Source organism: Melanostigma gelatinosum (assembly GCF_949748355.1).
Source record: "Melanostigma gelatinosum genome assembly, chromosome: 10".
NCBI classification, from domain to species: Eukaryota; Metazoa; Chordata; class Actinopteri; order Perciformes; family Zoarcidae; genus Melanostigma; species Melanostigma gelatinosum.
Window position 1 is genome coordinate 26,764,257 of NC_136643.1, and position 27,500 is coordinate 26,791,756.

At 42.7% G+C, this 27,500-nt stretch overlaps 1 protein-coding gene across 1 annotated transcript in view; it reads left to right on the forward strand.

Annotated features, from left to right (window-relative positions):
- The window catches only part of enox1 (ecto-NOX disulfide-thiol exchanger 1), a gene marked incomplete at both ends in the record, with an annotated part of 33,042 nt that overhangs the window by 958 nt on the left and 4,584 nt on the right, over nt 1-27,500 (forward strand). Inside the window, 10 exons of the mRNA XM_079277289.1 lie at nt 3,675-3,839; nt 4,497-4,703; nt 5,470-5,703; nt 8,378-8,590; nt 12,329-12,435; nt 14,473-14,590; nt 16,838-17,010; nt 20,343-20,450; nt 23,603-23,650; nt 24,253-24,352. Of these exons, the coding sequence (XP_079133415.1) occupies nt 3,675-3,839; nt 4,497-4,703; nt 5,470-5,703; nt 8,378-8,590; nt 12,329-12,435; nt 14,473-14,590; nt 16,838-17,010; nt 20,343-20,450; nt 23,603-23,650; nt 24,253-24,352 (1,473 nt within the window). The remainder of the gene's footprint in view (nt 1-3,674; nt 3,840-4,496; nt 4,704-5,469; nt 5,704-8,377; nt 8,591-12,328; nt 12,436-14,472; nt 14,591-16,837; nt 17,011-20,342; nt 20,451-23,602; nt 23,651-24,252; nt 24,353-27,500) is intronic.

The window sequence follows — 27,500 nt, forward strand, 5'->3', positions numbered from 1 at the left end:
GCAGAGAGAAAAGACACTGAAGCTGTAGCTCAATTAGCATCAAGGCAGCTCGGATACAGAAGAGGAAACAATGAGATTCACCAGACTTCATGCAAATTTATGGACTTTAAAATCAGCAGAACGTTTGACTTCAGGCTCTTTAGTCTCAGAGCTCTGACCTGATAGATTCCTCTGTGTGTGTGTGTGTGTGTGTGCGCGCGTGCGTGCGTGCGTGCGCGGAGTGTGTGTGTGTGTGTGTGTGTGTGCGCATGCGTGCGTGCGTGCGTGCGCGGAGTGTGTGTGTGTGTGTGTGTGTGTGTCTGATGAAAGCTGATTCTTTAAATTGTCTTAAGTGGAAACGCTTTCAAACAGCTTTCAGACGATGGAACACTGACTATACTACTGCTACTGTTATTAGTACTGTAGATACTACTATTTGTTGCAGAGGTAGTTGTCGTCAGTAATACTATGTGGATTTGATGCAGTAGCAGTAGTAGTAGCAGTAGTAGTAGTAGCAGCAGTAGTAGTAGTAGTATTAGTAGTAGCAGTAGTAGTAGTAGCAGTAGTAGCAGTAGTAGTAGTATTAGTAGTAGCAGCAGTAGTAGTAGTAGCAGCAGTAGTAGTAGCAGCAGTAGTAGTAGCAGTAGTATTAGTAGTAGCAGCAGTAGTAGTAGCAGAAGTAGTAGTAGCAGCAGTAGTAGTAGTAGCAGCAGTAGTAGTAGCAGCAGTAGTAGTAGCAGTAGTATTAGTAGTAGCAGCAGTAGTAGTAGCAGCAGTAGTAGTAGTAGCAGCAGTAGTAGTAGCAGCAGTAGTAGTAGCAGTAGTATTAGTAGTAGCAGCAGTAGTAGTAGCAGCAGTAGTAGTAGTAGCAGCAGTAGTAGTAGCAGTAGTATTAGTAGTAGCAGCAGTAGTAGTAGCAGAAGTAGTAGTAGCAGCAGTAGTAGTAGCAGAAGTAGTAGTAGCAGCAGTAGTAGTAGCAGCAGCAGTAGTAGTAGCAGCAGTAGTAGTAGCAGCAGTAGTAGTAGCAGCAGTAGTAGTAGCAGTAGTAGTATTAGTAGGAGCAGGAGCACAGAGAAGTGAAGCTGGTGAATGGTTGTAGCTTTGGGAGAAACCTCTCTGTGTGATGATGATGATGAAGATGATGATGATGAAGAGGAATGTGCTGCAGGCCAATGTGTAATCTACCTGTCGGGGTTATCGCACATGACGCTTAATGAGTTCTCCTCAGACCGGAGGTGAAGGCAGCTCGACTGCATGCGCTCAGATTTATGGGAGATTATCGTGTTTTCTTTATCTGAAGCCAAACATGAGAACATAAAGCAGTTATTGAGGTACTGCTTCATGCATTCATCTCTACAAAGAAACAACTCGCATCAAATTAAATATTATGTGAATAGTTTCTGCTTCTTTATCTTTTTTATCATATTCTTATTTTAGTTGTTCAATGTCATTCAATTTATTTTGTAACTTTCCCTCAGAGTTCTTTACAACCTGTACACATACGACATCCTCTGTCAAGAAAAACTCCCAAAAAAAACCTTTAGCAGGTCAAACCTGATAATAAGGAACTAATTTAGTTTCATAAACTTAGTTCAGGAACGGGACCACGCCCAGAACACGGCTCATTTCCCCTGCACAAGTATTTAAGCTCAACGAACCTGTTCACTTCCTCTTCGACTCCGTTCTCTCATCCCTCCCCCAAACCCCATTTTTGTTTTTCTATTCTCTCTCTCTCGCAGGACTACAGGAACGACAGGGGACAGGGGGCACCGCCAGAGCTTCCCAGAGATGGCCCCACTCAACAGTCTCCGTTCCCACCAGCCGCCGTACACCAACGGTCCTCCATCACTTCCCTTCATCCCTCTACCTCGATCCCTACCCTACATCCCTTCATCCATCTACCCTACATCCCTTCATCCATCTACCCTACATCCCTTCATCCCTCTACCCCTACCCTTACCCTACATCCCTTCATCCATCTACCCTACATCCCTTCTTCCCTCTACCCCTACCCCTACCCTACATCCCTTCATCTCTCTACCCTACATCCCTTCATCCCTCTACCCTTACCCTACATCCCTTCATCTCTCTACCCTACATCCCTTCTTCCCTCTACCTCTACCCCTACCCTACATCCTTCATCTCTCTACCCTTACCCTACATCCCTTCATCTCTCTACCCTACATCCCTTCTTCCCTCTACCCCTACCCCTACCCTACATCCCTTCATCCATCTACCCTACATCCCTTCTTCCCTCTACCCCTACCCCTACCCTACATCCCTTCATCTCTCTACCCTACATCCCTTCATCCCTCTACCCTTACCCTACATCCCTTCATCCATCTACCCCTACCCCTACCCTACATCCCTTCATCTCTCTACCCTACATCCCTTCATCCCTCTACCCCTACCCTTACCCTACATCCCTTCATCCCTCTACCCCTACCCTTACCCTACATCCCTTCATCCCTCTACCCCTAACCTTACCCTACATCCCTTCATCCCTCTACCCCTACCCTTACCCTACATCCCTTCATCCCTCTACCCCTAACCTTACCCTACATCCCTTCATCCCTCTACCCCTACCCCTACCCTACATCCCTCTACCTCGATCCCTACCCTACATCCCTTCATCCCTCTACCCCTACCCTACATCCCTCTACCCCTACCCCTACCCTACATCCTTCATCTCTCTACCCCTACCCCTACCCTACATCCTTCATCTCTCTACCCTTACCCTACATCCCTTCATCTCTCTACCCCTTCTGCTTCCTAAACCTAACTATCATTCCATTACGCAACAACAACTCTCGAAACTCATACTGTTATTGGCGTGGTCCTTGTTAGTGAACAGGAGTCTAGTCTAGAAGTAACAGATGCATGAACTCATGTTCCTGCAGCGCTTGAGACACGATGGGCCTGATTTAAAGAATGTTACGTAGGTGAAAAAAGGCAGTGCTTGAAATGTGTTTTTTCTGGGAGTTAAAAGACAAATCCTGACCAAAGGTCAAAAGTCAGAGCAATGCCTTCTAGAGAAACGACATCATGAGATGATTTAAAGTAGAATAACTGCCGTTTAGTCTGAGTTTAACATCAGGGAGCTGCAGGTCGTCTCCGTCTCTCCTCCAGATAACGCAGCTCGTTGTTTTCTTCCTCTTCTTCTGTGTTTGATAAATGAGACACAGAGTCTTCGTCTTTGTGTCTTTGCTGTAGTTTCAGAGGACAAAGTCCTCGTGAGGTTTATGTGAGTACTAAAGAAACAACCAATGATGATGAACATCAGGAGACAAAGGACTGTTTCAAATATGAAACATTAATAAAGTTCACACAGCAAGAACTCAGGAGTAAAGGTACCATTCCAGCAATACTACACAAAACAGTAAAGTATCACCAGTATTAGTACACAAGTATTAAGGTACGTTCAGTAGAAGTACATTTAGTGCAGTAAAAATACATGTTGTGCATTAAAAGTAGTATTTTCAGCTCTAGACAGTAAAAGTACATTTAGACAGTAAATTAAACAGTTGTTGAAATGAAACCATGTGAGTGCTTTGTGATGAAGTACAGAAGTACAATGAGCAGACAGTGGCTGCATTCCATTCTTTGTGAACTGATGGACTCCGTCTGTCTGTGTCTGTCTGTCTGCCTCCGTCTCCGTCTGTCTGTGTCTCTCTCTCTTTGTCTCCGTCCTGCAGACTCTCTGTGTCTCCAGAGGTTCGACCCTGGTCTGGGTCTCATCTCTCCCATGAACCCCCTGATGGGTCTCAGCCTGGTGCCCCCCCCGCCCATCCCCCCCGACATGCCGGTCGTCAAGGAGATCATCCACAGCAAGAGCTGCACCCTGTTCCCTCAGAACCACAGTGAGACCAGCAGACCAGCAGACCTGGACCTCTATATGTCCTCTTATTTATGTATACATGTCATGAATACCATTCAGCTCTTTAGATTCCAATAATAATAATTATTATCACCAGTATTATTATTATTATTAGTCGACAAAGTATTAGTTGTATTCATATTCATAGTAGTAGTAGTAGAAGTAGATATAGTTGTATTTAGATCATCATTATCATTATTATAATTATAATCGTTTTTATTATTATTAATATTATTATTGTCATTCCTATAATATCAGTGTTGTTATTATTATACAAATACATATAAGTATTAATATTATAGCTAACATAAAGCTGATCTAATCGTTTCTTTACTAATAGGTTAAATTGATAAACACAACAATTATGAATCATAACTTTCAGTATTTAGAGCTCATGAAGAACAAGCTATCATTCATATGTAATCATTAATAAGTATATGTAAAAATAAGTATCCAATCAGACTTTGTATCTATGGAGAATCAATCACATCGATATTAATATTAAAGGACTTGGATCAGGGCCAGAAAAACTCTGATAATTTAAGAACATTTGGAGACACATTTATCCAGATGAGATGTATTTTAGTGACGACGATGATGATGATGATGATGATGATGATGATGACAATGCTGTCCTCAGACCTGCCCCCTCCATCCACTCGGGAGCGCCCCCCCGGCTGTAAGACGGTGTTTGTTGGCGGTCTGCCGGAGAACGCCACGGAGGAGATCGTCAGAGAAGTGTTCGACCCGTGCGGAGAAATCATCGCCATCCGCAAGAGCAAGAAGAACTTCTGTCACATCCGCTTCTGTGAGGAGTTCATGGTGGACAAGGCTCTGTACCTGTCAGGTGAGAGCACACACACTTGTCTATCATTTGTTATGTGTTCCAACACAGTTAAGATGAGAACTTTATTGATTCCACATCAGAGAAATTCAACCATCACAGCAGCTCAAAAGTTGAAGAAGCAAAGAAGAAAAAAGACGTATCTTCCTTCAACAGTTCGTATGATACAATACAGAAATTTCAATTTCTGCTTGTTACATGAATACAGTCTTTTCAAAATGAACTTCAGTTTTCACAGGAAACTACTTCGTTAGGTTTACACAACAAAACTACTTAGTTAGGTTGAGACAACTAAACTACTTAGTTAGGTTTACACAACTAAACTACTAAGTTAGGTTGAGACAACAACTATTTGTCAGGTTGAGACAACAAAACTATTAGTCAGGTTGAGACAACTAAACTACTTTTAGGTTTCGGTGGATACCATATGAAATCATTTTGTGGGATATTTACGCATTACAGCGCATTATTTTCGGAAGGTATAGCTGTGATTGAGCAGGGTATGCTTGAAGGGAGACATGGCAACGTCAAAATCGCCAAACTCGAGGCTTCAAAACTTCCACAAACCAACGAGAGACATCATGAGGACTACGTCCTCTCCTTGTAGACCGTCTATAATTCTAACATATAGACTGAACAGACCTGCAGCAGGTCTAAATGTTTCCTACAGCTCAGGTGAATCTGTTTTCTGATCACCTAATAACGTGACTTCCTGTGAGAAGAGGAGGGACTTCTCTTCTCACGCTCCTGGCTCTCTGTCTCCTCTCAGGGTACCGGATGCGAATTGGCTCCAGCACCGACAAGAAGGACTCGGGGAGGATCCACGTGGACTTTGCTCAGGCCAGAGACGACCTGTACGAGTGGGAGTGTCAGCAGCGCCTGCTGGCCCGAGAGGAGCGACACCGCCGCAAGGTCCACGAGGACCGGCTGAGACCGCCGTCTCCTCCTCCCATAGTGCACTTCTCTGAGCACGAGGCGGCCACGTTAGCAGAAGGACTGAAAGGTGAGAACACACTGATTAAACCAATAAAGGATCAACACACAGTATGTTGAGAAGCTTCTCTTCTGATTCATCTTTGTCTCTTTAGTTGAACCATTGAACAGAGTTTATTTAGAACATCTACTAAACTAAAGAAGTTCAAGTTCAAGTTCAAAGTTCAAAGTTCACTTTATTGTCAAAGTTTCCACATGTGTTATGCATACAGAAAATTCGAAATGCCGTTTCTCGCAGTCCCACAGTGTAATATAGACATGAACATATAACATATAATAAGAACGTCTGTTAGTGAAGAGCAGTGGATGAAAACACCTGCAGCCGTAGTCATGGATACCATGATTACGTTACAGTCATTTAGCAGACTTACAATTCAGATTATATCACGTTCACACGCCGTAGGAGCACTTTTGGGGTTAAGTGTCTTGCTCAAGGACACATCGGCATGCGACTAGCGGAGCCGGGATCGAACCGCCGACCCTCTGACTGAAGGACGGCCCTGCTCTCCACTTAGCCACCGTCGCCCTGATGGAAATGATTTATGTTCGACCTTTGTTGTGTGTGTGTATATATCTATATATATATAGAGAGAGAGAGAAAGAGATGAATAGATATATATTATTATCAATTATGTATATATTAATTAACACACGAGTTCCTTCTTTCTCTGCACAAGGACAGTTCTCTGGTGTGGATGTTGTTGTGGAGGAGTGTGAAGGTCACTCCTCCTCCTCCTCCTCTCCTGCTGCAGCTGATTCTTATCTCCATGACTGAACGTAGTCCAGTTTTACAGTCGAAAGCTGTTTTTCTTCACAGAGAGCAGAGCTGTGGTCACATTCACAGATTTATCTCATTCACATTTCTCATAATGTAACAAACGGACCTTTTCCATTTTCTATAATACTTCTACACATACCATTAACCACCATAGAAATAGTTGTATTACAATAGTAATACAGTAGAAATACAGTAGAAATACAATGGTAATACAATATAAATACAACAGTAATGCAATATAAATACAATCATAATACAATAAAAAATACAGTAGTAATACAGTATAAATACAGTAGTAATACAGTAGAAATACAGTAGTAATGTCAGATTATCGTTCCACTCGTTCTTCATTGAGCATCAACAGGATGAAAAGCATGACGTCACCAGTACGTCTGTGGTGTTTCATGTTAGCAACCTGTTGCCGGGCAACACTTCATCTCCAGCACAGAGAATGAAATCTGTGAAATAGATCAGACAGCTTTACACGTTTCTGCTTCAGCTGAAGGTTGAGTCTGTAAAACAAACTGAATGATGCTCACAAGAACCAAACTTGAGCTTCTGACTGTACTGAAGCTGTTTCTCCTCCGTCCTCTGATTCTGAACATAAACATTCATGTTTTCTCTCTGAGTAACCTTCTTATGGATCCATTCAGCAGTAGAAATGCATCTCATTGTTCCTGTTGAGGCGTGCTTCATTGTGCTCGCTGTAATGTGACTGTAATCTGCTGCTGAGTGTGAACGGGGTTTTATCTGAGCGGGTAAAGTGTCTTTTACAGGTTGTGATGCTGCTTGAATTCACTCTGTTCGGGGCTTCGGTTGTTATTCCAATGGGGGAGAAGGCTCTCGACGGAGGACCGCCGAGACTTTATGGCCGAGGACGAATGCAGCTGGTGGTTTTGGTTGAAAAGTTGAGGATCAAAAATGCTGTTTGTGCTGAGTGGCTGAGTCGTGGTTCACAGAGGCGTGAACGGCGAACTCCCCGAGAGAAGAGTTTCAGTCCTCACGAGATGCTATGTTGTTTGTTTAGCCCGACTGAATGTTAAAGGTCCCATGAAATGACTTCCTCATCCGGCTCTTCAGTCGGCTGTGATGGTGCATGACACAGGAAGAAGTATTCAGACCCTTTACTGGAGTAAAAGTACCACTACAACGCTGGCAAAACACTCAAGTTGGTTGTAGTTTGAGGTTGTAGTTGGTTGTAGTTTGAGGCTGTAGTTGGTTGTAGTTTGTTGTAGTTTGTTGTAGTTGGCTAGCAGGTGCTTGTAGTTGGAGGTTATAGTTGGTTGTAGTTTGTTGCAGTTGGTTAGTAGTTGGTTAGTAGGTGGTTGTAGGTGGTTGTAGTTTGAGGTTGTAGTTGGTTAGTAGGTGGTTGTCGTTGGTTGTAGGTGGTTGTAGTTTGAGGTTGTAGTTGGTTGTAGTTGGTTGTAGTTGGTTGTCGTTTGTTGTAGTTGGTTAGTAGGTGGTTGTAGTTTGTTGTAGTTGGTTAGTAGGTGGTTGTAGTTTGTTGTAGTTGGTTAGTAGGTGGTTGTAGTTGGTTGTAGTTTGTTGTAGTTGGTTAGTAGGTGGTTGTAGTTTGTTGTAGTTGGTTAGTAGGTGGTTGTAGTTTGTTGTAGTTGGTTAGTATGTGGTTGTAGTTGGTTGTAGTTTGTTGTAGTTGGTTAGTAGGTGGTTGTAGTTTGTTGTAGTTGGTTAGTATGTGGTTGTAGTTGGTTGTAGTTTGTTGTAGTTGGTTAGTAGGTGGTTGTAGTTTGAGGTTATAGTTGGTTGTAGTTGGTTGTAGTTTGGGGTCCTAGTAGGTTATAGTTTTTTGTTATGGTTTGGGATTATTGTTGGTTTTGAAAGAATCGTCAATCTGATTTTGATCAGTAAAAACTGATATTTGATATTTTATTTCTGTTGTCTTCAGATGACCATAAATTCTGCGAAGCGACGGCGGTGCTGCTCACCTGGATCGACCGCAGCGAAGTCAACCGCCGGACCGCCAATCACTTCTACTCCATGATCCAGTCGGCCAACAGCCACGTCCGGCGGCTGATGAGTGAGAAGGCTCAGCACGATGAGGAGATGGAGCGTGCTAAAGAGATCTTCAAGAACGCCCTGCTGGCCATCCTCAACCAGTGTAAGGACCCTTTATTATTCTAAACACAGTCCATCGGCCTTCTCTGGGAGGTAAGTTCCACACATGACTTCATGGTTCAAAAGGTTTCTCACAGCTGGATAGACAGAAGAAGGTGGAATAAATCTTCATCTCCGTTTATTGTGTTTTTCACCTCATAAGGAAGCAATTCTGAGGTTTGAGAGTCAGAGAGAGACACTCGTCACTGTCACCTCGTCTTAAAGCTGCAGGACGATATTCTCTCCCTCAGCAACGTCTCTGAGCTCAGCTTTGGCCTCCTCCAGCTCTGATGGAGTAACTCAGTACATTTCTTTATACGTCCACTACACACATACATATAGTACTTGATACTGTACTACACCTCAGAGGTACATGTTGTACTTTATACTGTACTACATCTCAGAGGTACATTTAGTACGTTATACTGTACTACATCTGAGGTACATATTGTACTTTATACTGTACTACATCTCAGAGGTACATTTAGTACGTTATACTGTACTACATCTGAGGTACATATTGTACTTTATACTGTACTACATCTCAGAGGTACATATAGTACTTTATACTGTACTACATCTCAGAGGTACATATTGTACTTTATACTGTACTACATCTCAGAGGTACATACTGTACTTTTTACAATAATATAATATATATTGTAATTAGTTACTTTTGGTACTTTAAATATATTTTGATGAGAATACCTTTGTACTACTTGAGTACAGTTTTTATTGCAGGACTTTCTACACTACTGTGGTAATACTATTTAATCTGAGTACTGCTATTCGTTTCCTGAGCTGATAAATGGTTTAAGATTTACTTTTATATGACATTAGACATAAACTATAATTGTATTGCATCTTTCTCAAAATGTTTTAATGATTTTCAAGGAAAAGAAAAATAAATGAAAGTAAAACCAAGAAATGGAAACATAAAACATGAAATAACTAAATGAAAGCTATAAAACAAAGGATTGCTTCAAGAATATCTTCAGAAGGCGTTGGAGACGTAGCGGAGCTCCTTTAATGACGTTAACAGTTTAAATGTCAGTAACGTCTTCAGATCATGTGAACTGGAACCGAAGGAGTCAGCTAAACGAAGAGTCTGATGATGATGATGAAATATCACTTCATTCACATTTAAGGAGGCTGTTGGTTCAGAACCTTCAGTGGTGAGTATTTCTGAGAAACACTTTGAAAGGCAACATTTAACCTCAACGTTTGGCTTCGATTCACTCAAATCGATGACATCACCAGCTCCTCTTCAGTACGAGTCCAAAGACCCGCCTCCGTTCTGGTAAATGTTGCCTTGGTCAGTCGTTCAGGAAGTGAAGCAGCAGGTGATGTAAGTACGGAGAGAGAGCTGCTCCTCCCACATTCACACATGAATGTTGTTTGTTATTTACACTGTTCATCTGCACTAATATCGATCCATGTCCCTCCTAAACCCTCTGGACCTGCAGCCCGATCACAGACCATCACAGTCCGTGTTTGTCAAAGACGAGTCAGGCATCTTAATAATAACGTTTGATGATTTTTATCCTACAGATAAAATGTTTGAGACTTTACTCCACATTCTGTCATCATGTGCTCAGTGAAGACTCTGCAGGACTCAGAGAACCATCTGGTCTACAGTCACCAGTTCTGTCGTCTTCACAGTAGCACTTCCTGTAGTTTCGTCCTGTACTAAAGTGACCATATCTGGACTGAGGTCTGTTTGACTCTAAATGGACCATAATGTACTAAATGAACATCATGCTGTATTGAAGAAGACTTGAAACTAGAGAGTGAGACATAAACTCATGTTTACAATGTTTACTGAGGTAATAAATCAAGAGAGAAGTAGAGTCATTTTCTATAGACTTCTATACAACCAGAGGAGTCGCCCCCTGGTGGACACTAGTCATTAACAGGAAATGGATATTGAGCTCGTTCACTGGAGCTGACATGAAACTGTCACAACATGAGATATGAATTACTTCTCACATACTCTGTAGCTTTCTCACAGTCCAACAGCTATCTAGCAAACCCTACGACATCTCCAGCGTTTCTTTCTAGCCACGTTCTCCTTTTTAACCTCGCGTTCCTTTCTAATAGCGTGTTTCTTTCTAACAGCGTGTTTCTCTCTCGCAGCGTGTTTCTTCATAGCAGCGCGTTCCTTTCTAACAGCGTGTTTCTTCCTAACAGCGTGTTTCTTCCTAACAGCGTGTTTCTTTCTAACAGCGTGTTTCTCACTAGCAGCGTGTTTCTTCATAGCAGCACGTTCCTTTCTAACAGCGTGTTTCTCTCTCGCAGCGTGTTTCTTCATAGCAGCACGTTCCTTTCTAACAGCGTGTTTCTTTCTAACAGCGTGTTTCTCATTAGCAGCGTGTTTCTTTATAGCAGCGCGTTCCTTTCTAACAGCGTGTTTCTTTCTAACAGCGTGTTTCTCGCTAGCAGCGTGTTTCTTCATAGCAGCGCGTTCCTTTCTAACAGTGTGTTTCTCACTAGCAGCGTGTTTCTTCATAGCAGCGCGTTCCTTTCTAACATCGTGTTTCTATCTAGCAGCGTGTTTCTTCATAGCAGCGCATTCCTTTCTAACAGCGTGTTTCTTTCTAACAGCGTGTTTCTCTCTAGCAGCGTGTTTCTTCATAGCAGCGCGTTCCTTTCTAACAGCGTGTTTCTTTCTACCAGCGCGTTTCTTGCTTGCAGCGTGTTTCTTTCTACCAGCGCGTTTCTTGCTTGCAGTGTGTTTCTTTCTAGCAGCGTGTTTCTTACTAGCAGCGTGTTTCTTTCTACCAGCGCGTTTCTTGCTTGCAGTGTGTTTCTTTCTAGCAGCGTGTTTCTTACTACCAGCGTGTTTCTTGCTTGCAGTGTGTTTCTTCCTAGCAGCGCGTTTCTTGCTTGCAGTGTGTTTCTTTCTAGCAGCGTGTTTCTTGCTTGCAGTGTGTTTCTTACTAGCAGTGTGTTTCTTTCTACCAGCGTGTTTCTTGCTTGCAGCGTGTTTCTTACTAGCAGCGTGTTTCTTGCTACCAGCGTGTTTCTTTCTACCAGCGCGTTTCTTGCTTGCAGTGTGTTTCTTTCTAGCAGCGTGTTTCTTACTACCAGCGTGTTTCTTGCTTGCAGTGTGTTTCTTTCTAGCAGCGTGTTTCTTTCTACCAGCGCGTTTCTTGCTTGCAGTGTGTTTCTTTCTAGCAGCGTGTTTCTTGCTTGCAGTGTGTTTCTTTCTAGCAGCGTGTTTCTTACTAGCAGTGTGTTTCTTTCTACCAGCGTGTTTCTTGCTTGCAGCGTGTTTCTTACTAGCAGCGTGTTTCTTGCTACCAGCGTGTTTCTTTCTAGCAGCGCGTTCCTTTCTACCAGCGTGTTTCTTTCTACCAGCGTGTTTCTTTCTACCAGCGCGTTTCTTGCTTGCAGCGTGTTTCTTCCTAGCAGCGCGTTCCTTTCTACCAGCGTGTTTCTTTCTAGCAGCTGCTTCTTCCCTCACAAAATGATCTTTGTACACACACACACACACACACACACAGACTCCTCCCTTCTAACCTTCATGCAGTTTGACCTGATCACATGATGACACTGTTTTCATGTCAGAGTGAACGTCTCCTTTAACAGCACAGACGTCGACATGAGGAGGTCCAGCGGCTTCCTTTGGTCAGTGTGTCTCTCCTCTGTGTTAGCATCAGTAAGTGCTACGCTACATAAACAGCTTGTTTTGTCTTGACCCTCCTCCTCCTCCTCCTCCTCCTTCCTGTTCACCCCAAAGTCGAGCAGATCAGCGCCGTTTTCACCGCAGCCACCAGGCAAAAGGCATGGGACCATTTCTCAAAAGCTCAGCGCAAGAACATAGACATTTGGCGAAAACAGTGTGAGGTTGGTAAAGCTTTTTGTGTTGTTTCCCCCCCCCCGCCCCAGACAGACAGACAGACATGGACAGACATAGATAGACAGACAGTTTTGTGTTGTCTCACCCCCCCCCACAGACAGACAGACAGACAGACAGACAGGGACAGACAGACAGACAGACAGTTTTGTGTTGTCTCCCCCCCCCCCCCCCCCCACACAGACAGACAGACAGACAGACAGACAGACAGACAGACAGACATGGACAGACAGACAGACAGACATGGACAGACAGACAGACAGACAGACAGACCTCTCATCGTCCCCCCCCCCCCCGACTGCAGCACAGATCCAAAGATCTGGAAAGTGTGTGAGCCGTTGCTATGGCAACAGTGATTTCCAGGCTTAAGTCTCAGATCAATTATTCAAATGAAGATAAAAAGTATGAAGACGAGGAGTTCAGTGTTTAGTCTTCATCAGTCTGGGACCAAATATGGAAATATTAAAATGCAGAAATAAAGTGAAATCTTGTGCTATTATCTGATCGTTGTGTGTTTGAATGAAACACACACACACACACACAGCAGAGACCTGACAGGTTAACTCTCTGTTTCTTTGAAGAGCACAAAGATAACAGCTTCAGTTAAAGACGATAATGTTCTAAATAAAGCGTTCACTTTAAACTGATCGTGATCTTCTGTGTTGTGATTTTAATACAAACAATATGAATTGGTTTTATTTCTGCATTTTAAAGTGAATCCAGCGTGATGAACGTCGTCCACACTTTATAATTTACTTTTGTGTGAATGAGGAGGTAAGACTCAGTGATGAGACAGTCCTGTTGTGAACGTCTTCCGTTAGCGTGGTAAGTCAACATGTGTCCCCTATCACCAGAGACGACGAATAGATAGCTCATAGACTTCTATACAACCAGAGGAGGCGCCCCCTGATGGACAGTAGAGAGAATGCAGCTTTAAGACACTTCAGAACCGGACATAAAGACGGTGCTACAGAAGTATTTTAATGTCTTTATATCACCTGTGACTCTTAACCTGGAGGTTGAACCATGCAGCTGTTAAACTTGAAGCGTTTCTTTCAAGCAGCGCAGCGTGTTTCTTTCAAGCAGCGCACTTCTCTCTAGCGGCTCGTTTCTTTTCTAGCGGCGTGTTTCTTTTCTAGCGGCGCGTTTCTTTCTAGCGGCGCGTTTTTTACTAGCGGCGCGTTTCTTCCTAGCGGCGCGTTTCGTCCTAGCGGCGCATTTCTCCCGAGCAGCGTGTTTCTCACTAGCAGCGCGTTTCTCACTAGCAGTGTGTTTCTTTCAAGCACCGTGTTTCTTCTTAGCAGCGTGTTTCTCTCTAGCAGCGCGTTTCTTTCAAGCAGCGAGTTTCTCTCTAGCAGTGCGTTTCTTTCAAGCAGCGTGTTTCTCTCCAGCGGCGCGTTTCTTTCTAGCGGCGTGTTTCTTTCTAGGAGAGTGTTCCTTACTAGCAGTGCGCTTCCTAGTAGCAATGTGTTTCTTTCTAGCAGTACGCTTCCTAGTCGCAGCGTGTTTTTTTTTCCTAGCGTGTTTCTGCTAGCAGTGCGGTTTTTTTAGCAGCGTGTTTCTTACTAGCAGCGTGTTTCTGGCTAGCAGTGCGTTTCCTCTAGCAGTGCGCTTCCTAGTAGCAGCTCGTTTTTTTTCCTAGTAGGGTGTTTCTTACTAGCAGCGCATTTCTTACTAGCAGTGCGCTTCCTAGTAGCAGCGCCTTTTTATCCTAGCGTGTTTCTTGCTAGCAGCGCATTTTTTTCCTAGCAGTGTGTTTCATACTAGTGATGCGTTTCTTTCTAGCGATGTTTCTCTCTGTGCGTTTCTTTCTAGCAGCACGTTTCTCACTAGCAGTGCACTTCCTACTAGCAGCGTGTTTTTTTTTCTTCCTAGCAGCGTGTTTCTTTCTAGCGATGTGTTTCATTCTTGTGAAGTGTTTCTTCCTAGCCGTGCGTTTCATACATGTTAACGTGTTCATTAGCAACATTGAGTCCATATGAGGACGTGTCCCGGTGCTGAGGACGTCTTCCTGTTTGGTGTCTCAGGAGCTGAGGACGGCTCACAGTGAGGAGATCATGGGCATCAGACGGGAGGAGGAGATGGAGATGTCTGACGAAGACGAAGACGAGCATCCCTGTAAGAGGCTTTGCACCGAGGAGAACGGTACGACAACCAGACTCCTGTTTAAAAATCCCACGTTTAACACTGCTTGTATTTGATATATTAGAACACGAAAAGAACATTTAAAGACGTGTTTATTTATCTTTCAGTCCTTACCGTAGTACAATAGTTAAGGAGCAACAAAATTCAGACACCTCCCATATTTATGTTTCTTTTTCATAAATGTATGACTTCATGATCTTTTTTCGCACATTTCCGAACTTAATCTTTGAAAGTTAGAATCTCTCAGAAGGTTTTTTCTATGAATATATGTATATAGATAAATATACATACAGTTAGATCTGGGGGTTTTCCTGGCCCGATACGGGGCTACTTATTGACTCAGCTCTCTATTGAAAGATTGTCGAGCTGGTGTTCTTGCGAGGAACTCGCCTGGCTCTTCTAACTACCGTTACTCCTGACGTCTACCCTGCTTCCTCCGGTAACCACGCACTCGGCCGAGGGGCCACCCTGGCCCCGGGCGCACCTACCTGTCACGTCAGTTATGGCAGCTTCCTCTTTTGGATCCGTGCTCTTGGTAAATTGCCAGGTTTGGTTTTAACGGCTTGGATTACATATAAAGCCGTAAGGGATTGTTAAGTGGAGAGGTCACTAGGATAACCATTCAGAACTCAGTTGTTAGACATACATAGATTTAACTTTTTACTATCACGAGGAACATTTACTACGTAAGCAAAATGAATGCACTTGAGAAATTTACTTTAAATGCAGGTTAGATATTTATTGCAAAATATATTTAGCAAGGGCAAAGCTTCAGCTCACATAAAATAATAATACTACTCATGATTTCATACTTTTAATTCTTAGATTATACTCATTTGTTTAGATGCCGAGTCCGCTCGGTTGGAGCTGGCTTTGGGTGCGGTGAAAAGTTATTTTTTGGAGTTGTCAGGAGCGAGGAGGGTCTGGCCAGACCCTCCTCGCTCCTGCCTGCTCGGCAAACGACGCACGTTCAGCGATCTTCAAGGCTCAGTACAAAGGCTCTAGGGCGGCTGCGGTTCTTTCGTTGTCCAGTTGTTAAAGTTGAGCAGGGAGGATAGGTGGTTCTTAGTCTTTCAATCTTTGCTCACGAAGGGCCGTCTTCTTCTTTCTTTGTTCTTCCTTCTCTCTTGGATCTTCTTTCTCACTTGGATTCTTCCTTCTCACTTGGTTTTCGGTCTTGCTTCTCTCATCTTTCTTGCTTCTCGCGTCTTGCTTCTCTCGTCTTTCTTCTTTGCTCACAAAGGGCCGTCTTCTCTCTTCTCTCTTCTTTCTTCCTTCTCGCTTCTTTTCTTCTTTCTTTTCTTCATTCTTGAGCAAAGACGAAGTCCACCGCTGCGTCTGTAGAGCGAAGTCCAGGGTCCTCCCAGGTGGAGCACTAGCATGGCTCTTACGACGTTATCCTCCCGTCCGTTAGCGGCTCACTTCTTTTATAATACCATTGGGTTATCTTGACCCCCCCCCCCTCTCCTCACTTGGAACATGATTCATTCTTCATCATTATGTGTGTGGGTGCTTATGCTGTGGATGTGTGGAAATCACCTTGCCTTCCGTAGGCGTGATCTTGCAATCCTAACGTCGCTGCATCTTCACTTCCCCTTTTTTCTCACACACACATTTCTAACTCAGATTGGTTATCATCATCACGGTTACAGTTGTTATAATCAGTTAGTTGTTAATCGCTTTATTTAGCACACGCTTGCTTATAAAATAATCATTGATTTCATCCTTCCTCATTATTATGCTTTTTTCCTTCTTCTTTCTTTTCTTCTCTTCTCAACGGCCGTTATTTCCACATCCCTTCAGGATTTCACATTCCCCTCACCCTGCTTACTTCCACAATTTAAACACTCACACAAACTGCACTCTTTCTCAGATACACCTATTATTATTATTATTATTATCAGGTTGACATTTGTTAAAATCACTTTACATTTGTTATGTAATACATGCTTGCTTTAAAATAATTATTAGATTTCATCTTTTAACTCTTAATTTTTACGCTTTGTGTCCCTTTAACCTAATTTACAGGCCGACCATATATTCCTCATTTAAGGCTGGTCCTGGGATCTCAACTCTTTTTGACAATACGCACACATATATATCTATATCTAGATGTGTATGTGTATGTGTATATATATATATATATATATATATATATTTGTGTATATGTGTATATAAACTTACGCTGCAAAATGCGGTCTGCTTCTCCTCCTCTCCTCACTTCCTCCTCCTCCTGTCCTCACACAGGATCATGTGACCAGTCTCTGAAGGAGGAGAATGACTCCCTACGTTGGCAGTTGGAGGCGTACAGGAACGAGGTGGAGCTTCTGAAGAGGGAGCAGAGAGGAGGAGGAGGGAGACCTGATGAAGATCCTCCAGTGATCCAGATGCTGCAGCAGAACATGCACAACATGCAGCAGGTCAGCCATCTTTTTATCTTCCTGTTTCTGATTCATCTCTCTAGTCTCCATGGTGACACTTTGTGAGAGTAGTACCAGGGGGCGGGGCTTAGCCACGGGTCACCTGTTAATCACGATGCTCACAGTCTTCATCGGTCTTCATTGTTCTTCAGCAGTCTTCATCGGTCTGTTAGCATTTGGTCTTAAATCAACGTTCCAGATGTTCAGTGAACTAAAACATCCTTCATGTTGTTTTTAGCATAAATGTGATGTTCAACTTATTAATGTTAAAGTTATTAATGTCAAACTTATTCACGTTAAACTCCTTAATGTTAAAGTCATTGACGTTCAACTCATTATGTCACGGGGGTTCACAGGTAGGCCCCAAACGCAAGACCACAGGAGACAGAAGTTAATATTAACAGGTTTTATTTAGACTGTGTGAAGGTGTGGAGCCTGTGGTCCGACACCCGAGTGGCAGATCGACGGTGTGAGGCCCGTGGCTCGACACCGGAGGGCTGGCAGCTTGACGGCGAGTGTAGTCCGTTTAACACAAGGCGGGCAGAGCGGCGGAGTGTAATCCGTAGACCACAAGGAGGGCAGAGCGGCGGCGTGTAATCCATAAACACCAGGAGGGCAGAGGATGCCACGGGGTTTCAGCGGGTGAAAGACGGTACGACCTGACAACCCCAGACTGCAGGACCAGAGTTTATATAGAGACAGGAGACTCATTAGTGGGCCCTGAGTCTGGTGTGTCAGGCTGCAGGAGGTGATCGGCTGGAGTGTCCTCAGCTGTGCACAATCAAGGGTGCGGCCATGGGAGGTGTCTGGAGGCAGAGGACAAACAGAGCACATGGCACACAACAACAAACAGGGGAATGACAGGACACATGAGGAGAGGAGATCAGGGGAAACACACACCGGGTCAGACAGGGATCCTGGATCCTGACACATTAACATTCAACTCATTAACATTCAACTCATTAACATTCAACTCATTAACGTTCAACTCATTAACGTTCAACTTATTGATGTTAAACTTATTAACGTTCAACTCATTCACGTTCAACTTATTAACGTTAAACTTATTAATGTTAAACTCATGAACGTTAAACTTATTAACATTAAACTTATTAACGCTAAACTCATTAACATTCAACTCATTAACGTTAAACGTATTAAAGTTCAACGTATTAACGTTCAACTTATTAACGCTAAACTCATTAACGTTAAACTCATTGACGTTAAACTCATTAACGTTACACTCATTAACATTCAACTCATTAACGTTAAACTCATTAACGTAAAACTCATTAACGCTAAACTCTAACGTTAAACTCATTGACTTTAAACTCATTAACGTCAAACTCATTAACGTAAAACGTATTAACGTTCAACTTATTAACGTTAAACTCATTAACGTTCAACTTATTAACGTTAAACGTATTAACGTTCAACTCATTAACGTTAAACGTATTAACGTTCAACTTATCAACGTTCAACTCATTAACGTTAAACATATTAACGTTCAACTTATTAATGTTCAACTCATTAATGTTCAACTCATTAACGTTCAACTCATTAACGTTCAACTCATTAACGCTCAACTCATTAACGTTCAACTCATTAACGCTCAACTCATTAACGCTCAACTCATTAACGTTCAACTCATTAACATTCAACTTATTGACGTTAAACGTATTAATGTTCAACGTATTAACGTTCAACTCATTAACGTTCAACTTATTAACATTCAACTCATTAACATTCAACTCATTAACGTTCAACTCATTAACGTTAAACGTATTAACGTTCAACTCATTGACGTTAAACGTATTAACGTTCAACTTATTAACGTTCAACTCATTAACGCTAAACTCATAAACGTTAAACTCATTGACGTTAAACTCATTAACGTTAAACTTATTAACGCTAAACTCATTAACGTTCAACTTATTAATGTAAAACGTATTAACGTTCAAATTATTAACGTTAAACTCATTAACGTTCAACTCATTAACGTTAAACGTATTAACGTTCAACTTATCAACGTTCAACTCATTAATGTTCAACTCATTAACGTTCAACTCATTAACGTTCAACTCATTAACGCTCAACTCATTAACGTTCAACTCATTAACGTTAAACTTATTGACATTCAACTCATTAACATTCAACTCATTAACGTTAAACGTATTAACGTTCAACTCATTAACATTCAACGTATTAATGTTCAACTCATTAACGTTCAACTTATTGACGTTAAACGTATTCACGTTAAACGTATTAACTTTCAACTCATTAACGTTCAACGTATTAACGTTAAACTTATTAATGTTAAACTCATGAACGTTAAACTCATGAACGTTAAACTTATTAATGTTAAACTTATTAACGTTAAACTTATTAACGCTAAACTTATTAACGTTAAACTCATTGACGTTAAACTCATTAACGTTAAACTCATTAACATTCAACTCATTAACGTTCAACTTATTAACATAAAACGTATTAACGTTCAACTTATTAACGTTAAACTCATTAACGTTCAACTCATTAACGTTAAACGTATTAACGTTCAACTCATTAACATTAAACGTATTAACGTTCAACTTATTAACGTTCAACTCATTAACATTCAACTCATTAACATTCAACTCATTAACGTTCAACTCATCAACGCTCAACTCATTAACGTTCAACTTATTGACGTTAAACGTATTAACGTTCAACTTATTAACGTTCAACTCATTAACGTTCAACTCATTAACGTTAAACTTATTAATGTTAAACTCATGAACGTTAAACTCATTAACGTTAAACTTATTAACATTAAACTTATTAATGCTAAACTCATCAACGTTAAACTCATTGATGTTAAACTCATTAACGTTAAACTCATGAACGTTAAACTTATTAACGTTAAACTTATTAATGCTAAACTCATTGACGTTAAACTCATTCACGTTAAACTCATTCACGTTAAACTCATTAACATTCAACTCATTAACGTTAAACGTATTAACATTCAACTCATTAACGTTCAACTCATTAACGTTCAACTCATTAACGTTAAACTCATTAACTTTAAACGTATTAACATTCAACTCATTAACGTTCAACTCATTAACGTTCAACTTATTAACGTTAAACGTATTCACGTTAAACTTATATATATGTATATTCTTAATATTCACATATTAATAATGTATATATACACAGTTTATGCAGTAATACTGATACAGCTTGTCGGTGCTGTTAAAGCACACCACATGTATCTTCATCATTTATTCACTTGTACGAATTTAAAGATGTTTAATAAACTCATCTGATCTTCATCGTTTGTCTTCCAGCAACTCCTCAGTGTTCAGGAGCAGCTGAGGAGTAAAGAGGCCGAGCTGGAGGAGACCAGAGAGGAGCAGCGCCTCCTGGAGGGGGGGGTGGTCTCCATGAGGGACCAGGTAAGTCCACCACACACACACACACACACACACACACACTCTCACTCTCACTCTCACTCTCACTGGCACTCTCACTCTCACTCTCACTCACACACACACACACACACACACACTCTCACTCTCACTCTCACTCTCACTCTCACTCGCACTCTCACTCTCACTCACACACACACACAGACACACACTGATGGAGGTTTCTCCGTCGTCCTGCTGACAGCTTCATAAATACGACTGACTGTCTAAAAATAAAGAGTTGTAAGAAAAATAATAAAATATCTTTAGACGTGCAGCAAAGATACTTATATTCACACTAAATACAAATAAAAGAAACAGAAATATTGATTTAAAATTAGAAGTTGAGATTCATAACAATTCAAAAACAAACGTTTACTAAAGATAAACTTTATTAATTTATTTGTTTTCATCCTCGATCCTCTTTTTATTATAAATATTGATTTAATACAGAAAATATCTTTATGTTCTTTAATCAAAGATTGGTTTAGTTTGTGTCTTTTAATGTACAAAATATAAAATATAGTTCTAATAATGAACCCAATATGTTTATTATTAACATCTTTACTTTACGTTCACTCGTCTTTTTTCCGCTTATTTCAGATATTTTTTGATCTTTTACAGAAATTGATTCAGTTTTTTGCCCAAATCTGTGATTATTGATTCTCTCTCAGCTGCTGTTAACGAGAGGAAACTCCTTCGGTTTCATGTGATGCTCCCGTCAATGCCTCCTGCAGGGGGGGGGGGGGGGGGGGGGATCCAAACAAACAGACCCTCTTCATCTGTGGCTCATTAAGTCATTCATAGTTCATAGTAACAATTCAAACATAAGTGAAGCTTTGCCTCATGACGTTTACAACACGACTTCATCCAGAGATGAGGTCTTTGTGTATTTTCACACTCAGTAAATAAACACTTTCATATTTGGAACAAAATGTTTCTATTAATCTTCAGTTAGTGTGTTAATAGTGTTACTATTAATGCTCCACATCAGTTATCTGTTCGTGACCTCTTTGAGAAGATCAAAATGTTTATAAAAGAATATGAAAGAAAACGTGTTTATGTATCTTTCAGGACCTTCACCTCGCTCAGAGGCCGATCTTACCGTAATGACACTAGTAGAGGAGCAACTAAATCCAGACGGCGGCTGGCGTTTCCCAGATTTTGCACAATTCCTCCATTTATTCTCTGATATTTATAATCTCAGAGAACATCTAGTAAACATCTAGTAAACATCTCGTAAACATCTCGTAAACATCTCGTAAACATCCAGTAAACATCCCGTAAACATCTCGTAAACATCCAGTAAACATCCAGTAAACATCTAGTAAACATCTAGTAAACATCCAGTAAACATCTAGTAAACATCTAGTAAACATCTAGTAAACATCTAGTAAACATCCAGTAAACATCTAGTAAACATCTCGTAAACATCTAGTAAACATCCAGTAAACATCCAGTAAATAATCTCGTAAACATCTAGTAAACATCCAGTAAACATCCAGTAAACATCTAGTAAACATCCAGTAAACATCTAGTAAACATCTAGTAAACATCCAGTAAACATCTAGTAAACATCGAGTAAACATCGAGTAAACATCTAGTAAACATCTAGTAAACATCTAGTAAACATCCAGTAAACATCTAGTAAACATCGAGTAAACATCTAGTAAACATCTAGTAAACATCCAGTAAACATCGAGTAAACATCTAGTAAACATCTAGTAAACATCGAGTAAACATCTAGTAAACATCTAGTAAACATCCAGTAAACATCTAGTAAACATCTAGTAAACATCCAGTAAACATCTAGTAAACATCTAGTAAACATCCAGTAAATATCTAGTAAACATCTAGTAAACATCCAGTAAACATCTAGTAAACATCTAGTAAACATCTAGTAAACATCGAGTAAACATCTAGTAAACAACCAGTAAACATCCAGTAAACATCTAGTAAACATTGAGTACACATCTAGTAAACATCTAGTAAACATCGAGTAAACATCTAGTAAACATCCAGTAAACATCTAGTAAACATCTAGTAAACATCCAGTAAACATCTAGTAAACATATAGTAAACATCCAGTAAACATCTAGTAAACATCCAGTAAACATTGAGTAAACATCTAATAAACATCTAGTAAACATCTAGTAAACATCCAGTAAACATCCAGTAAACATCTAGTAAACATCTAGTAAACATCGAGTAAACATCTAGTAAACATCGAGTAAACATCTAGTAAACATCTAGTAAACATCGAGTAAACATCTAGTAAACATCTAGTAAACATCTAGTAAACATCGAGTAAACATCTAGTAAACATCTCGTAAACATACAGTAAACATCTAGTAAACATCTAGTAAACATCCAGTAAACATCTCGTAAACATCATTAACATTGTGAGACGTTGGACATGTCTCTGTCCCTGTCTGTCTCCACACTGTCTCATACGTCTTCTTCCTGCATCGTGGGTCTGATGTACATCTATGATTGTATCTTTAATCTTTCATCAGCTCAGTTTCTCTCCTCATGTCTCAGACAAACTCTCTCTGAGTTTGATCCAGTCCTTCAAGAGACGCTTCTAGAAAACAAGACATCTGATGCTCACAGGCTGTGTCCTCTGGGTTTAACTGCTGTCTCTGTGTGTGTCTCTGTGTGTCTCTCTGTGTGTCTGTGTGTCTCTGTGTGTCTCTGTGTGTGTCTCTGTGTGTCTCTGTGTGTCTCTCTGTGTGTCTGTGTGTCTCTGTGTATGTCTCTCTGTGTGTCTCTGTGTGTCTCTGTGTGTCTCTGTGTGTCTCTGTGTGTGTGTCTCTGTGTGTCTCTGTGTGTGTCTCTGTGTGTCTGTGTGTCTCTGTGTGTCTCTGTGTGTGTGTCTCTGTGTGTCTCTGTGTGTCTCTCTGTGTGTCTGTGTGTCTCTGTGTGTGTCTCTGTGTGTCTCTGTGTGTGTCTCTGTGTGTGTCTCTCTGTGTGTCTCTGTGTGTCTCTGTGTGTCTCTGTGTGTCTCTGTGTGTGTGTCTCTGTGTGTCTCTGTGTGTGTCTCTGTGTGTGTCTCTGTGTGTCTCTGTGTGTGTCTCTGTGTGTCTCTGTGTGTGTGTCTCTGTGTGTGTGTCTCTCTGTGTGTCTCTGTGTGTCTTCAGCTGCTCAGTAATGGAGATGCTGTTGAAGGAACCAATGATCATGAGACGGTAGGAACGTTTAAGTCTTTTGTTTCTGTTCATCTGTTTACACCTGAGACGTGTTATTAATAAAACACATTAATGAAACGCTCACCAACTAAATGTCACACAATCTCAGGATCAACTGTTTAAGGTGGTATTATGAGATTGCCCAAATTATGTACATATACATATATATATATATATATATATATATATATATATATATATATATATATATATATATATATAAATATATATATAAATATATATATATATTTATATATATATTTATAGAATAAAGTTCAATAAGCTTCAGAAGAAGCACACACTCACATTCTCAGAGGTTGAGACATTAGTGATAGAATTATTCACACACTCACACACACACACTCACACACACACACTCACACACACGCAGGTGAACTTGTAACCTCAGACCTGCTGAACTAGGAGCTGACTCGGTTATCAGACATTGTGACATTCAGCATCATGTTTGTGTGTATTTAAGTGCTTCTTTGTCCTCAGCAGTACTCTGGTGTGTACAGGAAGTACTGTCGGCCAAATGTACTAGCTCCTCAGTTCCATGTGTGTAACGTGTGTGTGTGTGTGTGTGGGGGGGGGTTGTCTAGGTGATGAACTGTGTTCCGTCGTCGTTCCTCAGCAGAGAGAGGAGATGTGAGGTCATCATGAGAGGAGCCGTGGCGTCAGAGAAGGAGGCTCTGCTGCTGGGTAAATATCTATATATAACGTATATATAGATATATATCTATGTATACGTTATATGTTATATACATAGATATATATACACACAAATATTCCAGACTGAATCTCTGAAACTCAAAAGTAATTTGTAAATGCAGCAGGACTGAATTCTGAAGGAGTGTCACGTGAGGTTTGTTTATAATAAATTAATAAATTCATCACTGAGGTCATAAATCATTTTCTCATAACGTCTATAGAACCAGAGGAGTCGCCCCCTGGTGGTCACTAGAGAGAATGCAGCTTTCACACTGAGGGTTGTTTCCTGATCTGAACTTCTTTTATATTTGATGACATCACAGACGATAGAAGACGATTCTTTCACTGTTTGCCTTGTTGGTTTTCTTCGCCTCCTAGTGCTGCTAGTGCTCCTAGTGCTGCTAGTGCTCCTAGTGCTGCTAGTGCTCCTAGTGCTGCTAGTGCTGCTAGTGCTCCTAGTGCTGCTAGTGCTGCTAGTGCTCCTAGTGCTCCTAGTGCTGCTAGTGCTGCTAGTGCTGCAAGTGCTGCTAGTGCTGCTAGTGCTGCTAGTGCTCCTAGTGCTCCTAGTGCTGCTAGTGCTCCTAGTGCTCCTAGTGCTCCTAGTGCTGCTAGTGCTGCTAGTGCTGCTAGTGCTCCTAGTGCTGCTCGTGCTCCTAGTGCTGCTAGTGCTGCTAGTGCTCCTAGTGCTGCTCGTGCTCCTAGTGCTGCTCGTGCTCCTAGTGCTCCTAGTGCTCCTAGTGCTGCTAGTGCTCCTAGTGCTGCTAGTGCTCCTAGTGCTCCTAGTGCTCCTAGTGCTGCTCGTGCTCCTAGTGCTGCTAGTGCTGCTAGTGCTCCTAGTGCTCCTAGTGCTGCTCGTGCACCTAGTGCTGCTCGTGCTCCTAGTGCTCCTAGTGCTCCTAGTGCTGCTAGTGCTGCTAGTGCTCCTAGTGCTGCTAGTGCTGCTAGTGCTGCTCGTGCTCCTAGTGCTGCTCGTGCTCCTAGTGCTGCTCGTGCTCCTAGTGCTCCTAGTGCTCCTAGTGCTGCTAGTGCTGCTAGTGCTCCTAGTGCTGCTAGTGCTCCTAGTGCTCCTAGTGCTCCTAGTGCTGCTCGTGCTCCTAGTGCTGCTCGTGCTCCTAGTGCTGCTCGTGCTCCTAGTGCTGCTAGTGCTGCTCGTGCTCCTAGTGCTCCTAGTGCTGCTAGTGCTGCTAGTGCTCCTAGTGCTGCTAGTGCTGCTAGTGCTCCTAGTGCTCCTAGTGCTGCTAGTGCTGCTAGTGCTGCTAGTGCTCCTAGTGCTCCTAGTGCTGCTAGTGCTGCTCGTGCTCCTAGTGCTCCTAGTGCTGCTAGTGCTGCTAGTGCTCCTAGTGCTCCTAGTGCTGCTCGTGCTCCTAGTGCTCCTAGTGCTCCTAGTGCTGCTCGTGCTCCTAGTGCTCCTAGTGCTCCTAGTGCTGCTCGTGCTCCTAGTGCTCCTAGTGCTCCTAGTGCTGCTCGTGCTCCTAGTGCTCCTAGTGCTGCTAGTGCTGCTCGTGCTCCTAGTGCTGCTAGTGCTCCTAGTGCTGCTCGTGCTCCTAGTGCTACTAGTGCTCCTAGTGCTGCTAGTGCTGCTCGTGCTCCTAGTGCTCCTAGTGCTCCTAGTGCTGCTCGTGCTCCTAGTGCTGCTTGTGCTGCTCGTGCTCCTAGTGCTCCTAGTGCTCCTAGTGCTCCTAGTGCTGCTAGTGCTCCTAGTGCTCCTAGTGCTCCTAGTGCTGCTAGTGCTCCTAGTGCTCCTAGTGCTCCTAGTGCTCCTAGTGCTCCTAGTGCTGCTAGTGCTGCTCGTGCTCCTAGTGCTGCTAGTGCTGCTAGTGCTCCTAGTGCTCCTATTGCTGCTTGTGCTGCTCGTGCTCCTAGTGCTGCTAGTGCTGCTCGTGCTCCTAGTGCTGCTAGTGCTCCTAGTGCTGCTCGTGCTCCTAGTGCTGCTAGTGCTCCTAGTGCTGCTCGTGCTCCTAGTGCTCCTAGTGCTCCTAGTGCTGCTTGTGCTGCTCGTGCTCCTAGTGCTCCTAGTGCTCCTAGTGCTCCTAGTGCTGCTAGTGCTCCTAGTGCTCCTAGTGCTGCTAGTGCTCCTAGTGCTCCTAGTGCTCCTAGTGCTGCTTGTGCTGCTCGTGCTCCTAGTGCTCCTAGTGCTCCTAGTGCTGCTAGTGCTCCTAGTGCTCCTAGTGCTCCTAGTGCTGCTAGTGCTCCTAGTGCTCCTAGTGCTGCTAGTGCTGCTCGTGCTCCTAGTGCTGCTAGTGCTGCTAGTGCTCCTAGTGCTCCTAGTGCTCCTAGTGCTGCTAGTGCTCCTAGTGCTCCTAGTGCTGCTAGTGCTCCTAGTGCTCCTAGTGCTCCTAGTGCTGCTAGTGCTCCTAGTGCTCCTAGTGCTCCTAGTGCTGCTAGTGCTCCTAGTGCTCCTAGTGCTGCTAGTGCTGCTCGTGCTCCTAGTGCTCCTAGTGCTGCTAGTGCTCCTAGTGCTCCTAGTGCTGCTAGTGCTGCTCGTGCTGCTAGTGCTCCTAGTGCTGCTAGTGCTGCTAGTGCTCCTAGTGCTCCTAGTGCTGCTAGTGCTCCTAGTGCTCCTAGTGCTCCTAGTGCTGCTAGTGCTCCTAGTGCTCCTAGTGCTCCTAGTGCTGCTAGTGCTCCTAGTGCTCCTAGTGCTGCTAGTGCTGCTCGTGCTCCTAGTGCTCCTAGTGCTGCTAGTGCTCCTAGTGCTCCTAGTGCTGCTAGTGCTGCTCGTGCTGCTAGTGCTCCTAGTGCTGCTAGTGCTGCTAGTGCTCCTAGTGCTGCTAGTGCTCCTAGTGCTCCTAGTGCTCCTAGTGCTCCTAGTGCTGCTAGTGCTGCTCGTGCTCCTAGTGCTCCTAGTGCTCCTAGTGCTCCTAGTGCTCCTAGTGCTCCTAGTGCTGCTAGTGCTGCTCGTGCTCCTAGTGCTCCTAGTGCTGCTAGTGCTCCTAGTGCTCCTAGTGCTCCTAGTGCTGCTAGTGCTCCTAGTGCTGCTAGTGCTCCTAGTGCTCCTAGTGCTCCTAGTGCTGCTAGTGCTGCTAGTGCTGCAAGTGCTGCTAGTGCTGCTAGTGCTCCTAGTGCTGCTAGTGCTCCTAGTGCTCCTAGTGCTGCTAGTGCTGCTAGTGCTGCTAGTGCTCCTAGTGCTGCTAGTGCTGCT